The sequence below is a fragment of the Caretta caretta genome, chromosome 8, assembly GCF_965140235.1.
Source record: "Caretta caretta isolate rCarCar2 chromosome 8, rCarCar1.hap1, whole genome shotgun sequence".
NCBI lineage: Eukaryota > Metazoa > Chordata > Testudines > Cheloniidae > Caretta > Caretta caretta.
In genome coordinates, this window is record NC_134213.1 from 92,607,508 (window position 1) to 92,631,121 (window position 23,614).

Below are 23,614 nucleotides of genomic sequence, written 5' to 3' on the forward strand. Positions count from 1 at the left end.
ATAGACTAACAAACATATTGGAGCATAAGCTTTCGTGGGTGAATACCCACTTCGTCAGATGCATGAGCAGAATTACTTCTTGTGTCCTGAGGTCCCTTCCAACCCTAATATTCTATGATTATGATTCTATGAACACTCCTGCTAATACAGCCCAGAATGATGTTCGCTTTTTTTGTAACAGCGTTACACTGTTCACTCATATTTAGCTTGTTAGTCACTATAACCCCCAGGTCTCTTTCCACAGCACTCCTTCCTAGGCAGTCATTTCCCATTTTGTAAGTGTGCAACTGATTGTTCCTTCCTAAATGGAGTACTTTACATTTGTTCTTATTGAATTTCATCCTATTTATTTCAGAGCATTTCTCCAGTTTGTCCAGATCATTTTGAATTTTAACCCTAACCTCCAAAGCACTTGCAACCCCTCCCAGATTGGAATTGTCCGCAAACTTCGTAACTGTACTCTCTATGCCATTATCTAAATCATTGATGAAGATATTGAACAGAACCAGACCCAAGACCAATTCCTGCAGGACCCCACTTGATATGCTCTTCCAGATTGACTGTGAACCACTGGTAACTATTCTCAGGGAACAGTTTTCTAACTATTTATGCACCCACCTTACAGTAGCTCCATCAGAGCTATATTTACCTAGTTTTTTTAAGAGGTTATGCAAAATAGTATCAAAAGCTGTACTAAAGTCAAGATATACCACATCTACTGCTTCCCCTCGTCCACAAGGCTTGTTACCCTGTCAAAGAAAATTATTAGGCTGTTTTGACATGTTTTGTTCTTGACAAATCCATGTTGGCTATTATTTATCACCTTATCTTCTAGTTCAGGGGTGGGCAAACTAGCGGGATTGCCACCCCTATGGTGCCACGGGCCCCGCACCGCTCCAGGAAACGGCCGGCACCACGTCCCTCTGGCCCCGGTGCTGCCCTTGCCTGCAGGTACCTCCCCCCCGCCTCTGCCATTGGCGAGGGAATTGGGAAGAGCGGCCAATGGGAGCTTCAGGGGAGGTACTCGCAGGGGAGGGTAGCGCACAGAGCCCTCTGCCCCAGGGGCCGCAGGGACATGGTGCTGGCTGCTTCTGGGAGCAGCGCGGGGCCAGGGCAGGCAGGCAGGGAGCCTGCCCTGGCTCCGGTGTGTGCTGCTGCCACTCCAGAGGCGCTCCAGGTAAGTGGCACCGGGCCGGAGCCCGCACCCCTTACCGCTCCTGCACCTCAACCCCCTGTCCTGAGCCCCATGCCACACCCCAAACCCTGCCCTGAGCCCCCCCACACCCCACATCCTCCTGCACCCCAACCCCTTGCCCTGAGCCCCTTCCTGCACACTGCATCCCCTCCCACACCGTGCACTCCCTCCCGCACCCCAAACCCCTGCCCCAGCCCTACATTCATGGCCTTGCATGAAATTTTCCCACCCAGACGTGGCCCTCGGGCCAAAAAGTTTGCCGGCCCCTGTTCTAGTTGTCTGCACATTGCTTGATTATTTGCTCCATTATCTTTCCAGGTATAGAAGTTAAGCTGAATGGTCTGTAATTCCTCGAGTTGTCCTTATTTCCCTTTTTATAGATTGGCACTATATTTGCCATCTTTCAGTCCTCTGGAATCTCTCCTGCCTTCCATGAGTTTTCTAAGATAATCGCTAAAGGCTCAAATATCTCCTCAGGAAGCTCCTTGAGTATTCTAGTATGCATTTCATCAGGCCCTCCCAACTTAAAGACATCTAACTTGTCTAAGTAATTTTTAACTGGTTCTTTCCCTATTTTAGCCTCAGATCCTACCTCATTTTCACTGGTGTTCACTATGTTAGATTCTGATCACTACTAACCTTTTGGTGAAAATTGTAACAAAAAAGTCATTTAACACTTCTGACATGCTGTTACTGTCTTTCCCGCCTCATGGAGCAGTGAGCCTACTGTGTCCTTGGTCTTCCTTTTGCTTCTAATGTATTTGTAGAATGTTTTCTTGTTACCCTTTATGTCTCAAGTTAGTTTAATCTCATTTTGTGCCTTGGCCTTTCTAATGTTGTCCCTACATGCTTGTGGTATTTGTTTATATTCATCCTTCATAATTTGACCTAGTTTCCACTTTTTGTAGGACTGTTTTTTGAGTTTCAAATTTATAATGTTACTGTATTATAAAAGTGTATCAAATGAGGTTTTATGAAAGCCTAGGATACACCGGTGATTAATATCATTGTGAAAATATATGTATTGACACTATATAAGGAATTATGAATACTCATGGATACTGTGTTTTACAAACTGTGACCGAACAAAGGGAGAATTAGATTTTACTCATGCAGGAGGGAAGACAGTTTTTCACCTGTCGCCAATGAAATTACATAAGGTATGACCCAAAACAATAGAAGCCCCATTTACATGGAAATCAGGATGGGACTGGAAGAACAGCGTAAAGTCATCCTGCCTTTTGAAGCAAGGCCATTCTTTGGTGTTCATCACTAAACAGATGCAAGGCAACAGAGCTCTTGCAAGCTGAGAAAGATGGGTCCTTCAACTAAGGGAGGGACTGAAGTCTCTGGGGATTGAATATAGGTGAGAAATCTGCGTAGGCAAAGATCTTTCCCCTTAGGAAGACAAGGGAACCCAGCACCTTGTACTTCTGTGGAAGGTCCTGACTGAGGGAAGGTCAGTCATGGCAGTAAGAAGGAAGACTGGCAAAAGAAACCATTTTGAACAAAGCCTGTTATCTTGCTAGATTAAGTTTCAGACCTTTAAGTGCATATTTTTACTTTTATTTGCTTGTAACCATCATGATTTTTATTTCTTTTACTTGGCATTACTTAGCATATTTCTTACTGTTAATAAATCTGTTTTATTTTTACTATAAACCAACTCAGTGCTGTGCTTGAAGGGAAGGGTATACCTATCACAAGTAAGTTAATAAGATGTAATGTGTGTGGGTCTCTTTAATGGCTCCAGCAAAGTTTATTATTTCTCTGCGTGGTCCAGGAGAGGCCTGGACACTTCAGGACTGACTTTTGGGGGAATTTCAGGACAGGGGTGTCTTGGAGTCACCCTGCAAGTAGTAACCAAGGATGAAGGAAACCAGAGGGCTGCCATTGTGCTTATAGGAAGGTTGCTGGAGTCAAAGCTGCTGATCCAGGAATGAAGGGCTCCCAGACACTCAGGGTGTGACATTCATGCTTATCTGCAGGCAGTCGGTGTCCAGGCTGTGAGCCACAGCAGCAGAGCATTTAAGGCACCCAGGGTTTCAGGGCAGACAGTGACATAACCACTCACTGATCTGGATTCCATCCCGGAACTCAACAACTGTATCCTGCTAAACTGAACAAACTACTCTGAGAAAAGTTCAAGGTCATGCACAATACCTAGGTTTAATTCCTGGGATCAGTGTTTTGCTCCCTGGGTCTGCTGAAACAGCAGTAGCAACATGCTCAGCCTTCAGAGATGGATGAAGGAACATCTCCTATTACACTGCAGAGACCATCTGGCCCAGCTAGACATGGTCAAATAAAGTCCAATGCAGCTCTCGTTGGCCAACAAAGGTCACAGTGATACAGAATCTTGGTGACTGAGATGAGGAAAAAAACTATATTGAGGACTAAGGAGTAGGGAGTCTTCTCTTAAAGAATATGAAAGATGTTCAGTACATCCCCAGTCTTTGAATGAAGAAATACTGTATTAGATATGGCTGACTAACTGGGTTGGAATTTTGGCCCATGATAAGTGATTTTCAAACATATTATGATGTGCCAGTAAAACTAGTGGTAGATTTCAAGTCATTAAAAGTCAAAATATGACAGTTTCCTGATTCATTATCATAGTTTCATAATATTTGCGTATATAGCAGGGGAAATGGATTAATACTAATTATCAAGTTCAGTAATAACTAACTAAGCTATTTCAATTTACTTAATACTGTCAGAGAAAATAGACAAAATTCCCACGGTAAATGCTGAACTTTAAAGCAAAGGTTCCGCTTTGCTGGTTTTTGAATCACTGTATGTGCAGCTCCACAATGAAAAGACACTTTTTAACAGTAGCACCCTTGTACTCAATAAGCAGGCTCCCCACTTGTATTTGGAATCATAGCTCCTTATTTTAAATATTTCCTGCATTTACTCCTTACAGTAAAGAGCAAACAGTGCTGTGGGAGAATGAATTGGATCCTAATTTGGCTCATGCAATATCAACACAATCGTTAATATAGTTCCAACTGGAGACAATGGCATTACACAGGGGGCACAAAGTGCAGAACTTTAAGATAGTGGAGGTGCAGAGGTATAAGCGAAGAAAGAATTTAGCCTGCAGAATCTTTGTTTTTTTGGAGGAACCAGAAAGAACATAGCTTGATTTACAGACCCCAGGTTGAGCTTTCAAGTCTGGTAAGTTAGAATAAAACATCTCTGTACTTATAAATGGAATACATTTTCTCTGGGATCTCTCAGAGATAATAAATATGGAGCCACATGATGCAATTTTTACAGAGACACTTTTCACAGTAGAGCTGCACTCTCAGTCTTTTCCTGCAAAGAAAATGGGAATTTTAACCTTTGTCTTAACTTCACTGTGAAAGACGGAAGTTATCCAGTCTGTGTCACACAATTATTCATAAGCAGAATATAATCATAGATGTTTTTTTAAAAAAATCAAGAAATATTGTATAGCAGTTACCTAAACTAACTCCTACAGATGCACCTATTCCAGCTCCCACTACCATTGACTTCAATGAAGGAAAGACGGACTGATATCTTAGATTTATATAGCAACCTTTAACCCAAAAGACCACAAAGTGCTTTATATAAATTTTAAAAAACCATAGGCCAAATTAGCATGCAGATAAAGACAGAAAAAATATTGTGTGTGCAAACTGGATATGTAAGCACCTAACTCTATGCACTGCCTTTTATGTATGACATTCCTCTCTTCTGTCTTATGCACAATGTTGTAGCTAAATCAAAGTAGAGAATAATATAAGTAAATTTGTATACATGAAAATGCAGTTCATGAAAATCAATATACCTGAAGATTTTGCATTTATAGTTTTACATGGATCTTGGAAGTTTGGATATTAATAATATTCATATTACATATTATAAAGTTAAGGTTACAAAATGTTTTCAGTTATAGCCCCTTTATTTCTTATGATCAGAATTTTCTCCCAAATTCACCTTTTTGGGGTAAATTTTTAAACTGTCCAAGAGTTGTCTCTGTACAATAGGGGAATTTTTTGGGAAAGTTTGAGGAAAATCCCTTCAGCTGATTCTGAGTTAGGTGAGAGTGAAATAATGGCATTTTTGCTATTTCAAAAACAAATTAAGCCAGCTAGAAACACTTTTTTTTCAACTGACCACTTCAAAAACAGCTGAAGTTTGAAAGCTGAAACTTAGCAAGGTTTGAGCAGTCCACCCCAAACATCACCTAGTTATGACTTAACTAGTTGATTCAACCTAGTTATGACTAGTTGAAAAATGCATGCTGAATATGTGCACTACAAAATGTCTTTAAGTTTGCAGGCATCACTTTCAGACACGAACACGGAACATGCATAAAACATGTTTAGTAGACCCAGATACTGCCCCCTCCTCCTGCACCCTCTTTACATTAACTTGGAATAATCTGGCTCTCTTGTCAGTGAAGTGCAGGGGTTTGGGAGTTGAGAAATTTACTGCCTTACCAAGGTGCCTCTTATCTGGCTTATGTTTATAAAATATATATTAAAGTATTGTTTTAGTCCATTCCTGTAGAATGCTATCCTGGTTGTTAAGGGCAGAGAATCTACCTGTAGAGGTGTCTCCCTCACTTCTTGGCCTCTCTGTTGAGACCACTAACAAAAGATGTCAGTTGAAGTAGTGATGGGTTTTGTGACGTTAACGTGTCCATTGAGAACTAGGCAGAGACCATGACCTTTAAATTTTGAACTTTACTGTATAGTATAGTGTGGTCCTAATCCTTGACTGTAGAATATTTAGTGAGGAGTCGCTAAAATATTTATGCAGCAGATGGCAAAAATGTTAATGCTCCAGTAAAAGGAAAAGCCATGTAAATGTTGACCTTTTCCATCCAGGTCATAAGTGACACCTATTTGGTTTTGTCGGACCGTGTGGAATTTATAGAGCACATATAGGTATCAAATGTGAAAGCTGAACTACTATAAAGTGTCCTTCAAAGGCAGTCATTTCCAAAACCCCTTGTAAAAAACCAGTAGGTGTCTTTTTAATGACATTATATGCACACATTCTATATATAGATTTTAAAGGCCTCCATTAGCCCTCTTTGTAAATCCCAATCACTTATTAAACAGCAGATCTTAAACAACTACTCCTAGCAAAATATATTTTACAGAAATCAGGCAAGGCATATAATTGTTACCATTACAGAGTTACAGTGACTTCTTGCCAGGGCTTTAGAATATTCTGAAGAGCTCCTCACTTCTTTTTTCTCGTGTGCTCCTCTCTGCTTGATTCCCAAATCAACAGTATTGACAGCATATTGTCAATCAGGGGAATGTGATTTAGTAGTACCCTAAAGCAGTCATGAAATAAGAGAAGGAACAGAAAACTTGCTCAAGTCCACACCACTGGAGTGAGATCAGTGTTTTCCATAATACTCTTGCTGTCACGTAGCACCCTAACTGTCACAATTAATAATGTAGAAGGAGCTGATTAACTTTAGTAAAGTGCTCTCTGCTAGGTAAACACATAAAGATCTATAGGGCAGAAAAAGGAAAGAAACAACAAAACATCATTTCTATTTTTTATGCGGACATGTTCTTGCTTTCTATTCTGCTCTTGTAACAATTACTGTACTAGCCACTCTCACAAAGTCAATAAATCGATGTGGGACCTGATGCAGCAGTCAGGCAGACTAATTCAATGCACCATTAGCTGCAATGGAGGTTGGGGGTGGGTGGGCAGGAAATCAGCTAAGACAAATAAAAGCAGTAAGAGAGACATAACTGGAGTCTCACCTTATGATTTTGTGTGTGTGTGTGGTCTGTTTGACAAAATATGAAACTTTGCAAGTGGAAAGAGTTTGAGCAGCACACACTGTATTACCGAAGTCTCTGTAGTATTTCAGTCAGTCACAGGAATCTGCAATTCAATGAGGATCACCACCCCATTAAAGTTAACCCTGTCATCTGTGTATCTGATGAAACAAACATTCACAAAGTGTGTTCTGAGGCATGGAACTTCTTTTGCACCAATTACTTTAAATCCTTTTGGATCATCTATCTGATTTGATGGCAACCCTCCCCACCCATCCTCCTCCCCAAAAAACAAACGAACAAAACACCACCCCTCTTCCTCCCCCCCTCAAACCTTTATTAGTTTTAAAAGTTGTTCTAGAAACCTGGGAGGCCTTTTCTATGCATTCTATGCCTAGTTCATATAGCATGCAACTATGAACACAGGAATTGTCATGCCTCATCAGACTAATGCTCTGTCTGATCCAGTATTATGTCTCTGACATTGGCTGGTATCTTATGCTTGTTCAGAGGAAGATGCAAGAATTCCCATAAAGGAGAATCATGTAATGACCCTTCCATATGGGGAAGTTTCTTTCCAATTCCAGGCAATTTAAATCCATTTTAAATGGTTGGCTATTAAATCCGTTTTACAGAGAGAAATATGAGATATTTGTAAAGGACGCTTCCTACTGCACATAAGACAGAAAACTGTGCTGGCTGTTTGCAGAGGTTCTTAGAAAGGAGAACGCAGGCCATTGTCACTGTGAAGGCTCTTCAATGAAAATGCACAAAATTGTTGCCTTTTAGAGTAATTGTTTAACTAAAGAAAGTTTGCACAGCTTGTAGAGAATTATTCAGTAAGAAATTACAACTCCCGGTCTCATTCATCATATGTCTACATTTCCCAGCTCTTCCCCACCCACACACTTACTCCTCTTCCTTCTTCCCTGCTGTGGTGCATAAGTCACACCCATAAAAGCCAAAAGAAAGGGGTGCTTTCCAAACAAGCTTCCTGGTTGTTATAAATGGAGAGAAGGGGCAAGGCGGGGGAGGAGTATCAAGTTGAATGGCTTGGTTTGGGAAATCTGTCTACGTCTGTAGTAAATAATCATTTCATGGACACTGGAAGTGGAGTGCAGAGTACTGGACTCCGAAAGGGGCCAGCCTGGCATTCAAGGAGGAGGAAGAGGAGAAGGAAGAAAAGCACAGTAAAATATACTCCTGCTTGGGAGTTACCCAATCATTTCTGGACTGGTTTGGCTCATACCCATGTTGAGGATAGGACCACATGATGGCACTGACAAGTCTTTCAGAAATCTCTATCCTTTTGGTGTAACAAGTGCTTCCGTCTCCGGAGGTATACCCTTCTGATCCTGCAGAGTGAAATGCCAATCCGTGCCTCTACGCAATTACACGGGTTCTGTGTGCTGAACTGACCAGGGAGGGTGCTGAAGGTGATGAAATTCACTCCCTATTCTGAGGCCCCTTTTGTATCCCCCACTCCACAAAGTGTTCTGGACTAGCACAGCTGCTGTGAAGGCCTGCACCACACTACACTGGGGGCTTGCAGCCACACAGCATTTGTGTAATCGCAGATAGCAGCCACACTGAGACCTCTACTGCAGCATGCATGCACACCACCCTTCTAGCCTTTGCCGGAGGAAGATCAGCTTGCCATGGAGGGATTTTTACTGGCCCCAATGAAAAGGACCCCTCCAGCCCAAGCAGTAATGGAGCACCTATAACGAAGGAGAACTCATGATTATGAAACTGCCTCTTCACATGATCAGCAGTTCCCTGTCATAGCTTGTTCTCTCTTTCCCTGGCTGGGCCTCATGGGAGCTCCAACAGAGCTACACCAGGAGTCCAGTGCTTGGGGCCCCATCAGGGCATTGGGGCCCAACTTGCTTAAAAGAGATCTATGGTGTATGTCTCTACACCCAGAGCTTCAGGAATGGTAGGTGAACCTCACTCCCTGTCGCTGGTGTGGGGGAAGCTCCCAGATCATTGGTTTGGAAGAAGAATGGGCTCTGGAGAGGAGATTTCAAACAAGGGAATGTGCTTGCGAGACCTGGATGCTTTAAAATTCTATTGTGTAGCCAGAGGTGATGCCACCCTTTCACTCAAATTCTCACTCAGTGCAACTTCCGCGTTCCCTGCAATGGGCAGCATTTGGGAAATGGCACTGTGGGGCAGTGCAGCCCCTACTGAAAGGAGGTGTCCTCCCCCCACACCTCCCGTGGAATCAGGAGGCAGCCTCTATAATCAAGGAACTTCATAGCCAACACTTGTGGGCCAGCAGCTATAGAAGTTGCTTTGTGGCGTACACAGCTCTCAGCAGGCTGACTGGTGTAAAGACAGTTCCATACAATTAGGCTTCTCTCATCTCTCTCTGTGCGCCAACACAAGACCTACTTTCAGGCTGAAGGACAAGACTAACTTGGATATGAGTAGAGTCACCAGATATATATGAGCGATGGGCAAACAAATCTACGAATGCTACAATGCTGTACAAACAGGGTAGGCTTGAATTCGTGATGGTTCTGCTCAGGACCTAGGAAACTAAAAGAAGTGACATTTTTCCTAGTGCTTTTCATATCCTCTGAGTGCCTCTTGTTATGTAAAATTCACAAGCTGCTGCTACACTTTTTATGAACACAAACTGCTCTGTTAAGAAAAACCCGGTGCAGCTGGTAGCACTTTGCACTAATACGATGGAATCCTGAGCTCGGGAACCACCTTAAGCTCCCTGCTGGGAGGGCCAGCAGAAGCCACGCACATTACTGAGGTAATGCACAGCCTCAGGGAATAGGGGAGAGAAGAGGAAAAGGTGTGAGGAGGGAAAGCTTGTACCTCTCATTAGAGCCCAAGAGGGTTGCTAGTAAGCTTCATCAACATCAGCCATAGATAAGACTAGTCGTTGTACTCTCCCGTTCTGTAATGTCAAAAGAGTGAGACTGAAGTAGGAATCATGTAAGTAGCAAAATGGCTACTCCCCATAACATAAGTTACATGTTTTACTTGACAGAAACATTTTTGCAATGATTTCTTTTTCCATATCCTGCCAATGGAAACTGGATACAATACAGCCAGGTGGCATCGGCAGCAAGAATAACAGCTCTCTAGGAACTGCACTAGCTTTCTATACCTCCGGGTCCATTTCAAGGTGTTGACTTTGTTCTATAAAGTTCCATACAGTCCTAGTTACCTGAAAGACTGCCTTTCTGCTCCCAATGAGCTGCCAGGCAGCTGAAGTCAGTTGGGTCACCTGTGCAACATTCCCTAGAAATAGATGACTGAATGTTATCACCGGAGAGCCATCTAGTCTACAATTTGCTTCTCTCGCATGTCTGATAGAGCCCAACCTACAGGACACAGTGAAAGGCACATCTCTTTTCTCAGGCCTTTGCTTGAAGATGCTGCCAGTGAAAAATTACAGGGAAGTTTTTTTTCTTTGGGGGGAGGAGGAGGAGGAGGAGGAGGAGAGGGAAAAAGTCTTTGCTTTCTTCTTGTTAAGAGACAAAGGAATCATGCACTATGTTGTTAGAGCTGTATGTGCACTTGAGTTAGAAGACAGGCAATGTTTTATAAAGATAAAATAAAGTTTTCTTAAAACAAAGAATACAAAGGTATTCACTAGCATAGAAGAAACGGAGGATAATAGAAGACCTAAAAAGGCTATTTGCCCTAGTAATATAGCACAATACATACAACCCCTTCCCTGGGGGAGACCCCACCCTTAATTATCTTTAGGGAAGTGTAGCCCTCTTATAGAATTTTCTTCCCAGCATGCCTTTATAGCCCTTTAAATCTGGCAAAACCAAGCACATCTAGCCCTAAAGTTACCATTTTGTAAGTGACTGTTTTCTCTCTCTTTTTAGTAAGTACTTTTGCTATGTTTTTTCTATCTTATTGCTGAGAAAAGGGTGCAACTTTCTTCTTTAGATAGATTTTATTTCCCTATGCTTTGGGTAAAAATGTGTGGTTTTTGCTATCATGACTATTATGCATATTCAATAGGCCAGATTTTGCTCTCAGTTACCCCACTTCAAATCCTGAGCAACTTCACCGTAGCTAATGGAGTTACTCTAGACTCATATCAGCAGAAGTGAGAGCAGAACCTTGGTTAATGTTTGTAGTCTGATTCTACTTTGGGAATTAGATTGTGCTCTCAGAGGAACAGATTTACCTTGATTCTATCCTCGAAGTGGTCTCCTCTTGAGTCAGTATCTGCTCCTATATTAACAAAGATCTGGAAGCTAACTTTAATCAAATGTAAAATGGAGTATGGAGATATCAGGCAGTAATTTTAAATTTAACTGGCGTCTTTCTTTGAAGTATTTTCTTAAGAGGAAATTTGGTGGCATTCTCTTCCCATAAACCAGCAAAGAAGCAGGGCATTTGAAATTCTGTCTTCTCAAAAGCTCCTTGACTAACTCCAGCCAGTTACCTGTTGTGTGAAGAACATTACTGTGTTTGCTGTACCAGGGCTTTTTACCAGTGTTCAACCTGCAAGGTTCATGCACTGCTACGCTCAGCTAGAGGTTAAATGGACTAGAGGTGGTGTGGATCAGGAAGTGATTCTGCCAGCTGAAATGCAACTTCTAATAAGCTGTCTGTTGTGGTGGCTGAAAAAACTTTGCATGGTAATCAAAGTTTAGCGGGCAAGGAGCTGCAGGAAACTGAATTTATATGGCTCCCAACCCATCAGAATGGAAAACAACATATATTTTTTTCAGCCAGCCTTACAGATTGACAAGCACTAGTTACAAAATAATGTGCCTGAGTCTACATATTGGTCCCAAAAAACAAGCTGCTCGATTGGGTTTGGTGTCACTAGATAGACTGATTATGCTGACCGCATGCTCTTTGCTTCATTATTTTCTGCAGCAAGAGAGAGAGACAGTATTTGTTTTATAGGAGTGTAGTAGCTTCCAGAAGGTTAGCCCCTGATTAATGTGATGGTATTTTCCATTTCCTCTGCCACTTTTCTTTTTACAAGACTATGCCAACACAAGAAATGTATCTGTTACTTAGTCATGCGGTAGCCGGACGAGCTTGCTTTTGAAATAGTAGACGATATATCCCAGGCATACTGTATTTCTGATTTGCATATGGCAAAGGCAGCGAGGCTGAAGATCTTGTATTGCTTACAAGTCAGGCAGCTAAAGTAAATGATTTATCAAGCGAAGGTTACAACACCTGTGCCTTTTTGTCATCAAATAAGGCCCAGGCCAATTAAAGTGATCCTTCTAATAGCCCAGATAGTAATTCAGTTTTAAATAGCCCTGCAAATGGGACCATACTGTGGTGAGCTGCTGGTGCAGAACAGGAATAGGTGGAGGGAGTGTATCAAGATTTGCAAAATTGTTTGAACTGCTATAAACACCTCTCTTTTTGAAACTTCTAGTCTTCTCTGGGCTTCCACAAGAACACTTACTAAACCAGTTATTTGTCTGGTTCTTCTACCCCAGATCTGTCCTGGGGCAGTAGGTAATTCTACAACAACCTATGATGATGAAATATTCACTTTTCTATTTAAAATGTCTTCCTTAATGACTCACATTTAAGGACATTTGGAATTAATTAGAACAGAGTGTTGACAGAAATGTCCGTTGCTGATTTTCGTAACGGCCACTAAAAAAGGCCTGTTCCTACTTTCTATTGTTTAAGAACAGGAAAAATAGTTCCCGTGCTAGGCCAACAACATTGTTGTTAGTTTGTCCACCATTTAATTTCCCTGCTGTATGAGCCCCTTGCACATCCAGGGATGTGAAATGTACGTTCTGCTAAACAGCACCCGCACATCTCTGTGGACATGTTCAATTCGTAGCAACTTTGAGATTGATGACTATGGGTATGTGGTCTATGACACAGTTAAACAGCTGCAACATGGGAAGAAAATATGGTGCTTTTGGAAAGTTGTCTCTAAAATTTGGTCATTTCTCAAAGTTTCTGTCTGGATCAGAACTTCCATGAAAGTTAGGAGTGTTCAAATCCAGGCTTTTGGTTTGGGCCTAGCTCTAGAATGGAGATGAACCATTAGAGTTAAATTAGGAGAAAATGGAGTTTCTAGAGTTATGCTGCAGCAAAAGTAACATTGAAGTTACTAGCTTGACACTCAGAAGTACTGAGTGTTTACCTCTCCCCCTGAACTCTCGCAGTTGTGAGTGTTGGCATCTCTCAACATCAGGCCATACAGTTCTTAACCTGACTACTGAATGCACTGTAAAATTCCTGATGGGAAATAGCAACACCAACCACTTTCAATATATTAGTGTTTCATTTGTTTTTATTTTTATATTTTGAAAATATCCTAAGTGACGGATCTAATGTCCTGCAAAAATTTCATTATAACAGGGGATTTGTTTTGACAAGAAGAGCGTTAACTAAGTCCCTAACCATTAACTTCTCTGTATTTTCACCCCACTTCTCTGATTTAAAACATGGTTTACTTCAGAACTGCTATATTAATAATTTCAATTCACAGTGGGTTTTTATGGCAAATTATAAATCCAGTATCACAGTGGGTCATAATGGTTATGCTGATGTACCCTGAAGTACAGTAGCACAAAGGACGCAGCTGTAGTAAGAGAGACTGGCAGTCCCCTTATCTAGAGCAGCATGTTTTGCCTTAATTTGGAGTTATGCTGGGGTATTGTCATTTGCTATCCAGTATTATACATAAGCACATACAATAGGGCCAGAACACTTTCCAATGGCTTCAGTCATAACTTGCAGGGTTCAAAATTTACTGTCAACAAATGCAAAAAGCCTAGTTTTAAAATGCAAACAAGTTTGATATCTTACAGATTCAGATTTTGTTATATTCCACTATGTAACAATCTGCCAATCAGTCTTTTAGAAAAGCTATTGGAGCGTTCTCCAAAGAGTTTCAAGTTTCTTGGACCCTGAAGAAAAAAGCCAAATGCTTGAAAACTTTAACAGCTCACCTTAAAATTTTTCTATTTCCTTATTTCAATGTATTTCTGTTTGTTCTGATCCTTTCCAAAACCACAGGAGAAATGCTATGACTTAAATGGAGAGGCGTATGAAAACTTGCCTTCTATATCGATTAAACAGGAGGCACTAAAAGGGAGGCCCAACACTTGAAAACTGGGACACAGGCTTCCCTTTACTAATGAACTAAAGAAATCAGAACTTGAAGAGTTAACACATACACCCCCTCCTCCCTCAGCTGCTAGTGTACTTTCTGTGACCCTGTTTAATGCAGGAAAGGTTTGAGATTCAATGTAGTTGAACCTGTGCTGTCGACACAGCTATAAACTAAAGCCCCTAACAAACGATACAAAAGGAACAGATAGCAAGAAAACATATTGTGCTCACAGGCATCTGGTCACAGCCCTATAAATGGACAATTTTCAGTAATAAGTTACACAGTCATATAACGCTGATAGCGCAGGCTTTGATCACATCACAATGTGGATTCTGTCTTCATGCATGTTCTGAAAATGTAGCATGTAACATCCATGCATCTATATCCTTATTGTTCACATCTAAGACCTGTTTCAAATTGTACAGAAGGGGATAAAAAGTAAAACTTCACCCTAGCTAAATTATTACTTTTTAAAATCATCACAGCCAGTTCAAAACATATTAAAAATAATTCTTGATGTTGACCTTTAAAAGCATTGTAATGTAATCAGGCAATCATTTCAAACTACAAGCTGTAGTTGTCCTAGAACTTTAGTTCCTCTCGTTTTTATATTGCTTCATGATAATGTGATATTAAACATTGCTTTAATTTTTTTCAACATCTGGCTAAAATTAACCACTAAAAAAACTGCCAACAACTATTTTCTTAATCAATACTAAGGATTTGATACAGCTTGGAAAAAGCGCATTTAAACCCTATCCTTCTAAAGAAATATTTGCTTGAGCTTCTGACTCAACTATAGCAAATCTCTGAATAGTCACCCCAACATCACTGCAGTGAAATACGGTGTTGGCTGCAAACAAGATGCTAGAGCTTTAAACTGTTGGTTCTTTGGTTTAACTTGCATTTTGACATCTGAAGCCAAATTTTCAAAGGCCCTCCCTTAACTAGGTCTTCATAGTAGTTATGAGCACATCAGTTTCCACATCTCCTGGGCCCCCCACCAAAAAAAAAATCACCTGCATGCCCAAAAACCTGCATGCAAATGGCAAATTAGGAATTGGATCCTGTTCCTATTGAAATGACTTCAGTGGTGCAGGATTGGGCTGAAGGCCATAATTACCTGATTGGCTCATCTGGGCTTTTGCATGTGCAAATAGATGCACTTGCAAATATGTCAGATGCAATGAAGAAATTTGAAAATTTGGTCCTAGAGGAAAAATTGCACACTAGAAGCCAATGCCTTGGAAAGCAAGAGAGTTTGGAGGAATTATGGAAGAATTATTACCATATAAGCCAATAAAACACAACAGACAAACACAAATTGTGAGTGACATTTCATCGTTGTTACTGAGACCATGTGGGTGAATTGACAGTGGTGCGGAAATGCGGCTCACTTTGTAAGGAGACATTAAAATACACAGAAGAATAACAAGGTGCACTGCATACAGAGAAGTTGAAAGCTGCCCACCTGTGTCTGTTGAGGGATATTTACAAAGCTTGGATCCCGAGGTCCAACACTGACGAATCGGTTTGCGGGGGAGGTGCTGGGTGTCGAGTAGGCTGTGAAGGGAAGGGACACGTGCGTTGAGGAAGCAGCACTAGATCACACACAAACAACACCAAAACACAGTATCTCAGAGCCACCTAAGCAGATGTTTAACACAGAAATGTGCAAACGTTTTAGAGCAAGAGTTTGATTTTAGACACTGAGAAGGTTTGCTTTAATGGTGAATATATAGGCACGTACATAACTGGACTAAAGGAAAGTCATTCCTTTCAACATACTTAAATAAAATGATGTAATGCATCCAGAAGAAGATGTGCTCAGTTCATCTGAACCACTTTTGTCTTTGAGAGGGGCAGGTCTCTCGGTATAAGGCTGTACAACATATATCATAGATCCTGATCCTGCAAATGTGTTCCCAGGTATCTTCAGTCATATGAGGAATTCACATTGATCTCAATAAAGCTATTAATTTAAGTGAAGTTACTCATGGGTATGTTACCAGGATCAGGCCCTTATTTCATACCAGTAGAGCACAGTATACAGTTAAAGCCCTGATTTTCCCATTGCTGGAGTCTACATGCTCTAAAGTACTCATGTGATCTGTCTGACAAACTAAGATTCCCTTGGTAAAAAAATTATGGGTTGCAGTTTGGTTGGGGTGGTAAGTGCAATCAGTCTCAAGGCTGAAGCTCTCTTTAAAAATTGGAATGGCTCCCACAAAATGTAAAGCTATTAAGAGCAACACAAGCCAAGAACCCAGATTACTTCCAAACCTGAAGTACTTTAATGATTTTATTGCTGCTCTACATCTCTCCATTGCAACTGTCCAGAACTCAGGTCAATTCCAAAAACGTTCAGTACTCTAAGTGTTCTGCTGCTTTGACAGCTGCACACACCATCTTCTTTTCTCAGTTTCCTGTGTATGCAGATCTAAATATGTACCTGAATAGTTATATATGTTTAAGGGCCAAGGCATGCACTGTGCTGAATAAAATCCATAACATGTGAAACAATCTAATTGGCAATCTAACTCCCCGATGAAGTGGTAAAAATGGCTATAAATAGAAGGAAATACTGTGCCAAATTCCAGTGAAGCTAAGTATTGAGGTGACACCTCATATTGAGGAAAAATAAGGATAATTAAATATAAATAAAGATACTGAGTTATCAGGAAAGGTGAAACGCTACTGCCCTTTTTATAAAAGCAAAGTGTTTGGTGAAAGATAGACCTTTGGTTTGGAGACTACCATATACAGCATCCTACTTGTAAAGTCATGTCTTGCTACAAGGATCAGATGTCAATAGAATGATCTTTGAGGATATGTTATCAAAGTGATGCCATGACTAACGCATGCTTGAGGATGTCTTAAATATGGATTAGGTCCCAATCCTGTGAGAAATTGAACACTTTCAGTTCCCACTCCAACGGAATTTTAAAGTGCTAAGCACTTTTCAGAATGGTTGCTATGTTGAGTTTCTCCTCAGCCCAAAACTACTGTAAAAGCGTTGATAATATTCACACAAAACATGGCTGCCTTTCCATAATTTGCAGCAAAGATCTAACAGGAACTTAGTGCACTGTAGTGAGTTTCCGTATTTTTAAGATTATTTTTACAAGGTACTCACTCCTGGCATGTTACCAAGTATTTCTGAGTAATTACAACTAAACTACAAATGCAGGAATAAATGAACAAAATAGAATTTGTGATGCATACGCCTTACTTTTTCATGTGTGTTCACTTGGTAATTCAAAAAAAGCCAGTAATTCACAACGTGTGCCTGTCAGTAGTGTCAGCTATTGAGGCTCTTCTGAATGAGGCAATTTCTTTAGAAATCTATAAATTATCTTTGCTTTAACTTGCACTGCCTCTCTCCTTGTGATTTAACTGCAAGGGGAATCTAACCCAGTAGTTCTCAACCAGAGGTATGTGTACCCCTGGGGGTACACAGAGGTCTTCCAGGGGGTACATCAACACATCTACTTCTTTGCCTAGTTTTACAACAGGCTACACAAAAAGTACTAGCAAAGTCAGTACAAACTAAAATTTTGTACAGACAATGGCAAATTAAGTAACACTCTGAGCACATGTCCAGTACAGGTACCTGATATGGACAGGATATGGTTTTTGGATATAGTGGACTGGAAAAGGATTTGAGGGAAAGCATCCCTTAAGGGAGCTGAGTAAGCGGGTTTTGGGACTCCTACAACTTGTACAGCAGGGAGATGACCTCCCGCATTTTCGTAGCCCCCTTTAAGGGAGCTGAGGAAGCAGGGTTTAGGGCTCCTACATCTGGAACAGTGGAGAACTGACACGCCCTGCCCCCGCTTCCTGCACTGTACAATTTATTGCAAGGTGCTCCCAGACATTTTAAGTGAATAAAGTTGCAGCCTAATTAAACTACATCTATGGCCTCCTGTCTTTCTTCCAGCATGGATGGACAATGAGCAAATGGACCATTTAATTCTTTGGAGCAGGTCCTCCAGGGAAACAAAGTTCATGAGTGAAGGGAAGAAACCCAGATTTACCTTCCATTTTTCAGCTATTGCATATCACTACATTGTTTTACTGTGGCAGAGCTCCACTGCAGAAAGACTTGTGTCTGCATTGTAATTCTCATGGTTTCAGGCATTGATGAACATAAGGTAAAGATTTAAGAGTGAGATGGGCATATAGCACAAGACAAAACATTTCTTCGGCACTTCAGTAAACTACAGTGATGACTAGAGTGAATCCTGGCTTCAGGATTGCATGGCAGGCCATAGTACTATGTAGCATTATTTCCATTCCAAATAAGGCACAGGGATGCAATGACCATCACAAGATTTTGTGATAACTATAAAGTAAACTTCTGTAATGTTACAAATGCACTTGCTAAAAATTTAGATCAATGGGTAGGTATGAAGCTTTTGGAACTATTGTGCACTTTATATAAATGGCCAGTGAAGCTCCAAATTCTCACATTACTTGACTTACAAAAGTGTTCTAAAAGTTACTATATGTTGTTTAGGTACTGACAACCTCATATATATGTTTATTACATTTCAGAGTATAGTATATATGCTAGCAGTGTTAGCCTTATCGTGCTTTCCATATAATTCCCTATTTTAATTATTTTTTGTCAGTTCAAACACCTTTCATGCCAAGGGATTCTAAGGCACTTCATAAACTATACGCTGTATGCAGGAGTCACTTCAGCTGACCACCTCTTGGGTGGAATGTTTCTTCCTTTGGTGTAGAACCTGCAACTGCTTTTAACTCACTTCCTGAAAGTGCTTAGATTTCAAGTTGGTGTCTCCTTAAGAGCAAACAGCAACTGTAAAAAAGTTTACAGCCGAAGAATACTGAAACTACAGGGAGCATCTAGGCGGTGAGAAAGTAATTCCTTAAGACGGAATTTCACCAGGACCCCGGAGCTAAGCTAACATCCATACTCTGGTGTGAAGTGCCATAGGACTTTTGAGGACCACAAGTGGTCAAGCTCCATTTTGTGTCTCATATAAAAAGCTGAATATTCAACAGCAGCAATCCCTATTACCATGCTGGAACACTAGTTTGGTAAAGGGAAAGATATCGGGTACAAAAGTGCCAGCTTACTGCATCCCTGAACCACTTCCTGCAATATTCTGGCTTTTCCTTAGAAATTTCCCATCCAAGTACAGTGTAGAGTTCTTCCTGCTTGATACAGGAGGTTGGGTTGAGATATTCCTGGAGGTCCCATAATTTGGCACTTTTACTCTCCTCTTTTTAGGATAGGAACTAGGAAATCCCACTGGTTAGTTAAAGCTATATCAAATTATGTGTTTTAAATAGCTTCCTTTACAGTGGGATTTTCATACTTTATTTTACAGAAGGGGCAACCTGAGGCACAGAAAGGTAACAAGACTAGAATCTTTGTCTTCTGATGGTCAGTCCTGTGTTTTAACCATAAGATCATCCTTTCCTCCCTTCTCGGCAATTTGGGCCACATCCTGAGCTAATGGATATCTACAAACTTCCTCTGGAAGTTTACACCAGCTGAAACGCTGGCCCTTCGTGTTTGAACAAGAACATTTTCCTGCCTTGCCCGGCCTTGCTTCATCTGGAATCTGCTGTGGGGAATTTGTGACACCATAGTCTGTAGCCATGGAAATGAGCACGATACCAAAAATTTGCTATGATGCTTCACTTTAGGAACAAGCAAGAGCGAAAGCGCTGGCAGGGAAAGAACATTTGCTCACACAAGCCTCCAATATTTAGCCAAAATGGCAAGAAATAGCATGAAAGACAAGAGAAAACAACCAACAATGTTATGAGTGTGATGTATTATAAGGCAGCACTTCCCAACTTTGCAGAAACCTTTTACCTATACTTTGCTGAAAGAAGTGTTGTCACATGAAAGAGTGTGCAGTCTATCTTTTGGTTGTGAATTAACAAGGATGACTGCCTGCTGGCAAAGCAGAATTCCAGTCAGTGGTAGTCTGATACACGGTCAAGTTTCTCCTTTACAGACCAGGAAGAAAAATAGGCACATATGTCTGATATGAATAGCTACACCATCTTATAAGCTATTTAGTGCTACATTGCACCCTTCTGGTGAGACAGATATGACGCCATATATAAGAACATGCACACATACAATGCTTTGCATTGCAGGAGCGCCCTCCATCGGAGGATCTTAATGCATACTGCAACACTTACACATTCAGCAATGTTGGTCAGTGGTCATCACTGGGAGGGTACAGCACAGAGAGCTGAATAGGCTTGCTCAAGCGGCACACAGCAAATGCGTGGCAGAGTAAGAACTAGAACCCAAACCTCCTGATTGTCAGTCCTGTGCTTTAGCCACAAATTACTCTTCTCTTCCTGCTACCATTGCTGATTAATGTGAAAGCTTTTTTGTACAAAGGCACAAAAGCAATAAGTCTCTTGTGCTACAAATGGAACCGAAAAGGTTCTTCTCCCTGGGCACAGTTATGGCGCGTTAGGAAATAACTTTCATTTAAAAAGTCGTGTTTTTTAAAAATAATGGGGTAACAAGATGGAAAAAATCTTAGACACTGCATGGGAATGAGGGTTTCTGCTGAGTCACCCTGGGCTCAGGTGCTAATCCCCTGGGGAATTATTGCTCAGTCAGTTGGTTCTACTAACCTAATAAACTCCAGTTCGTACCTAATGGAGGTGGTGTTTCTTTGGGCCACAGCAGGTCAATTCCAGGAACAGTAAGGCTTTGGAAAACAGCTTAGGGTGATGTTTGTGTTGTGTTGGTTTTGAGTTACCAATAAAATCAAATCCTCAGAAGGGGGAGAGATTGGATGCTAACTCAGGGTCTGTGTGTTATGTTAAGGATAAACTATTCTGCAGAAAAACCTGTGCTTGGAGGAAAAACTTACCTCCAGAAATCGTATGAGCGCCCATCTCCCTTGCATCTCCTCACTGATGGAGATACTACTCTTGCAAATGTGGTAAGACTTACAGTTGGAAATTCTGAGCCCGAGTCTGTGCATCCCATACCACAGCACAGAGGTAAATACCCCAGTGTACCTCCATAGGGTTTTCCTTCCTTAAGCAGTGTGATATGGTCATGCTTTCCACAGAAAGTTAATCCCACTGTTGGAGAGTTTTACTGCTGCTCTGAGATTGTTAACCACCATAACATTGTATTGTGGTCTTAAGTTCTACTTCCCAGGAGATCATGACATATTGAGCAGCTTCTCCTGGCCTCTTCACCCCCCTGGAGGGCTATATTCCAATGTCTATTAGAGCCTCAAAATGCACACTCTGCAGAGGACTTTTTACCAGATCAAAGGAGGGAAACAGCATGAAACAAATTCCAATCCCCTTCACATATTTCCTTGGGGCCTTTATTCCTCTCCACACAGCAAAAGAGAGTCTGGCCAAATGCTAATATCACTCCTGTATAAGAACTTCCTCTTCCGTTCAGTAAATGACTTCCCACATTATAATGCCATGGAGGGCAAACAGCCATATAAAAGGGATGCTTCCAGCACTGGTGCCTTGGAACTGTGTAACCATGGAAAACATCTTTTCATGTAGTTCTGGTTACTCTGTACTGGCTATTTGTACTCTAATAAACAACCCCTCCTCCACAATAGCAAAACACTTCTCAGCAAGGACTTCTTTCTATGGTATGTTACGTATTCTGAACTCAAGATACTGCCTAAGGATACAGATACCAGTGCACTTTGACAGTTTTTACACTTAGTTAAGGACCCCAATAAGCAACAAAGTCCACAGTATAATGGGAGCAAGGAACAGGGTAGGATCCAGGAAATTACTGACTCTGAGTTGTAATGATGGACATTTTCGGATGTATGTCAGCAAAACTTTGTAGCTATAATCTGGCTACCCGTCCTCCATTTTGAAGGACAGTTCTAAATTTGCAGAACATTATGTGACAAGATTGTCCAGCAAGACAAATATATGGAGAGTGGCCTATTCTGTGCTACTATGCTGTGGAAATCAATGACAATGGGAGGGTTCCTATGGATTAGAATAGTGCCATTTGAACTCTTCTGAGACTGTTAAAAATGGGTGTTCCCTAATGGAAAAGTCCTGGCACTTTATTTTGCTATACATGCTTCAACAGGCTCAGGTATGTATGTGATATATTTTTCTTTGGAAATCATTCCTGTAGTCCATATTTCCATAAAATGTGGACTTAAAATTGTATTACACACATCTTTAAAACTCAATTCACTCTTCTATTTAACATTCATGACTCTTATCAAACGGAAGGTGCATGCTTGAAAATGTACAGAAGTGGATGTTTAGATATCAGATTGACTAATTACCAACAGTAATTATTTTTCCTAATCTTTTGTTTAAATACCATTAACTAGCTGCTCTTGAGAAAACCTGGATTATCTTGACAGCTCTTGGTTGAACACTCTTTGCCACAATGGGCCAGATCTCCTGGTAGTGTAAATCAGTGTAGCTCCACTGATTTCAGTGTAGGTAAGCCAATTTACATCAGCAGAGAATCTGGCCAAATACACATTTATTGTTTATAGACTCCAAAGATCACATAAAATAAACATTAAGGTAATTGTTAAAATGGTTTTAGATTTTTTTTTCTTTTAAATGGCACAAATTGCCCGTAACTTATGAGCTATAATTATAAATGATGGCATGTCTAGTATACTGACTTCATATTTTCCAACTCTAAAGACAGGGAAATACTGAGTTATTTCAAATACCACTCACCAGTGAGTAAATGTTAACCTTTTAGTGGCCCACTACTGAATCTTATTGAAGAGCAAGAAAGCATTAAGTTAACTGATACCTGACTTCAAAAGTGCTAAGACAAACAGGTTCATGATATAAAAAGTGTTGGTCAGAAATAGCTAGAAAACGGGCGGGAGGGGGGAATTTCATTCTGACAGAAATTTTCTGAGCAGTACTAGCAACCATGATCTCTTGACACTTCTAAGTTACGGGCCTGTCTTAGCTTAAATCCCGTGTTTTAAATCTCACCCTCCCAACCTTTCTGTCACAATTATAATTCCCAAGCAAGCCTGAAACGCAAACAATCCTGTCCAGTTAAAGGATGCCATGAAAACACAAGAAATATCAGGACCGTGCAATGCCCCATGGAACCCACCATGTCACAGCCACAATACTGGCCTCTGGTCTCTGAGGTGTGAATCACCTGAGTTGTGCCTGAAGCTTTAAGAACTTGGGCTTTATATTTGTTAAATAATACATGCCTCCTTGGACATCAAGCAGTGGCCACATGCAGCATTTAAATAATTTGAAAGCATCCCAAGGATTTGCTGTTTAGAGTGCATTGATTTTTGGGCACTCTCCATCTAATCTATCTAATGTGCTTCCTCAGTGGCCATCTCTGAAATTGTAAACTCTCAAGGAGGCATTTGAAATAAAAGTGTTTATCATTCCAATAATGGCTTATTCTTGGACTTCATTCTGGATTCATTTAATTGGGGAACCAGTCCCCCTGCCATTAAAGTACTGAAAACTTCCGCTTTGTTTTTCAGTGACAATTTGAGCATCGTTTCATTAAACCAT

At 40.9% G+C, this 23,614-nt stretch overlaps 1 protein-coding gene across 9 annotated transcripts in view; it reads right to left on the reverse strand.

Annotated features, from left to right (window-relative positions):
- NFIA (nuclear factor I A) overlaps positions 1-23,614 on the reverse strand; it is a 469,138-nt gene that overhangs the window by 19,413 nt on the left and 426,111 nt on the right. For 8 of the 9 annotated variants that reach the window (XM_075131796.1, XM_075131795.1, XM_075131792.1 and 5 more), the window contains 2 exons: positions 15,549-15,640; positions 9,814-9,895 (listed from right to left, as the gene is read on the reverse strand). In XM_075131796.1, coding sequence (XP_074987897.1) covers positions 9,839-9,895; positions 15,549-15,640 — 149 coding nt within the window. In that variant the 3' untranslated portion in view covers positions 9,814-9,838. The remainder of the gene's footprint in view (positions 1-9,813; positions 9,896-15,548; positions 15,641-23,614) is intronic. The other variant, XM_048862026.2, reaches the window with a different exon arrangement.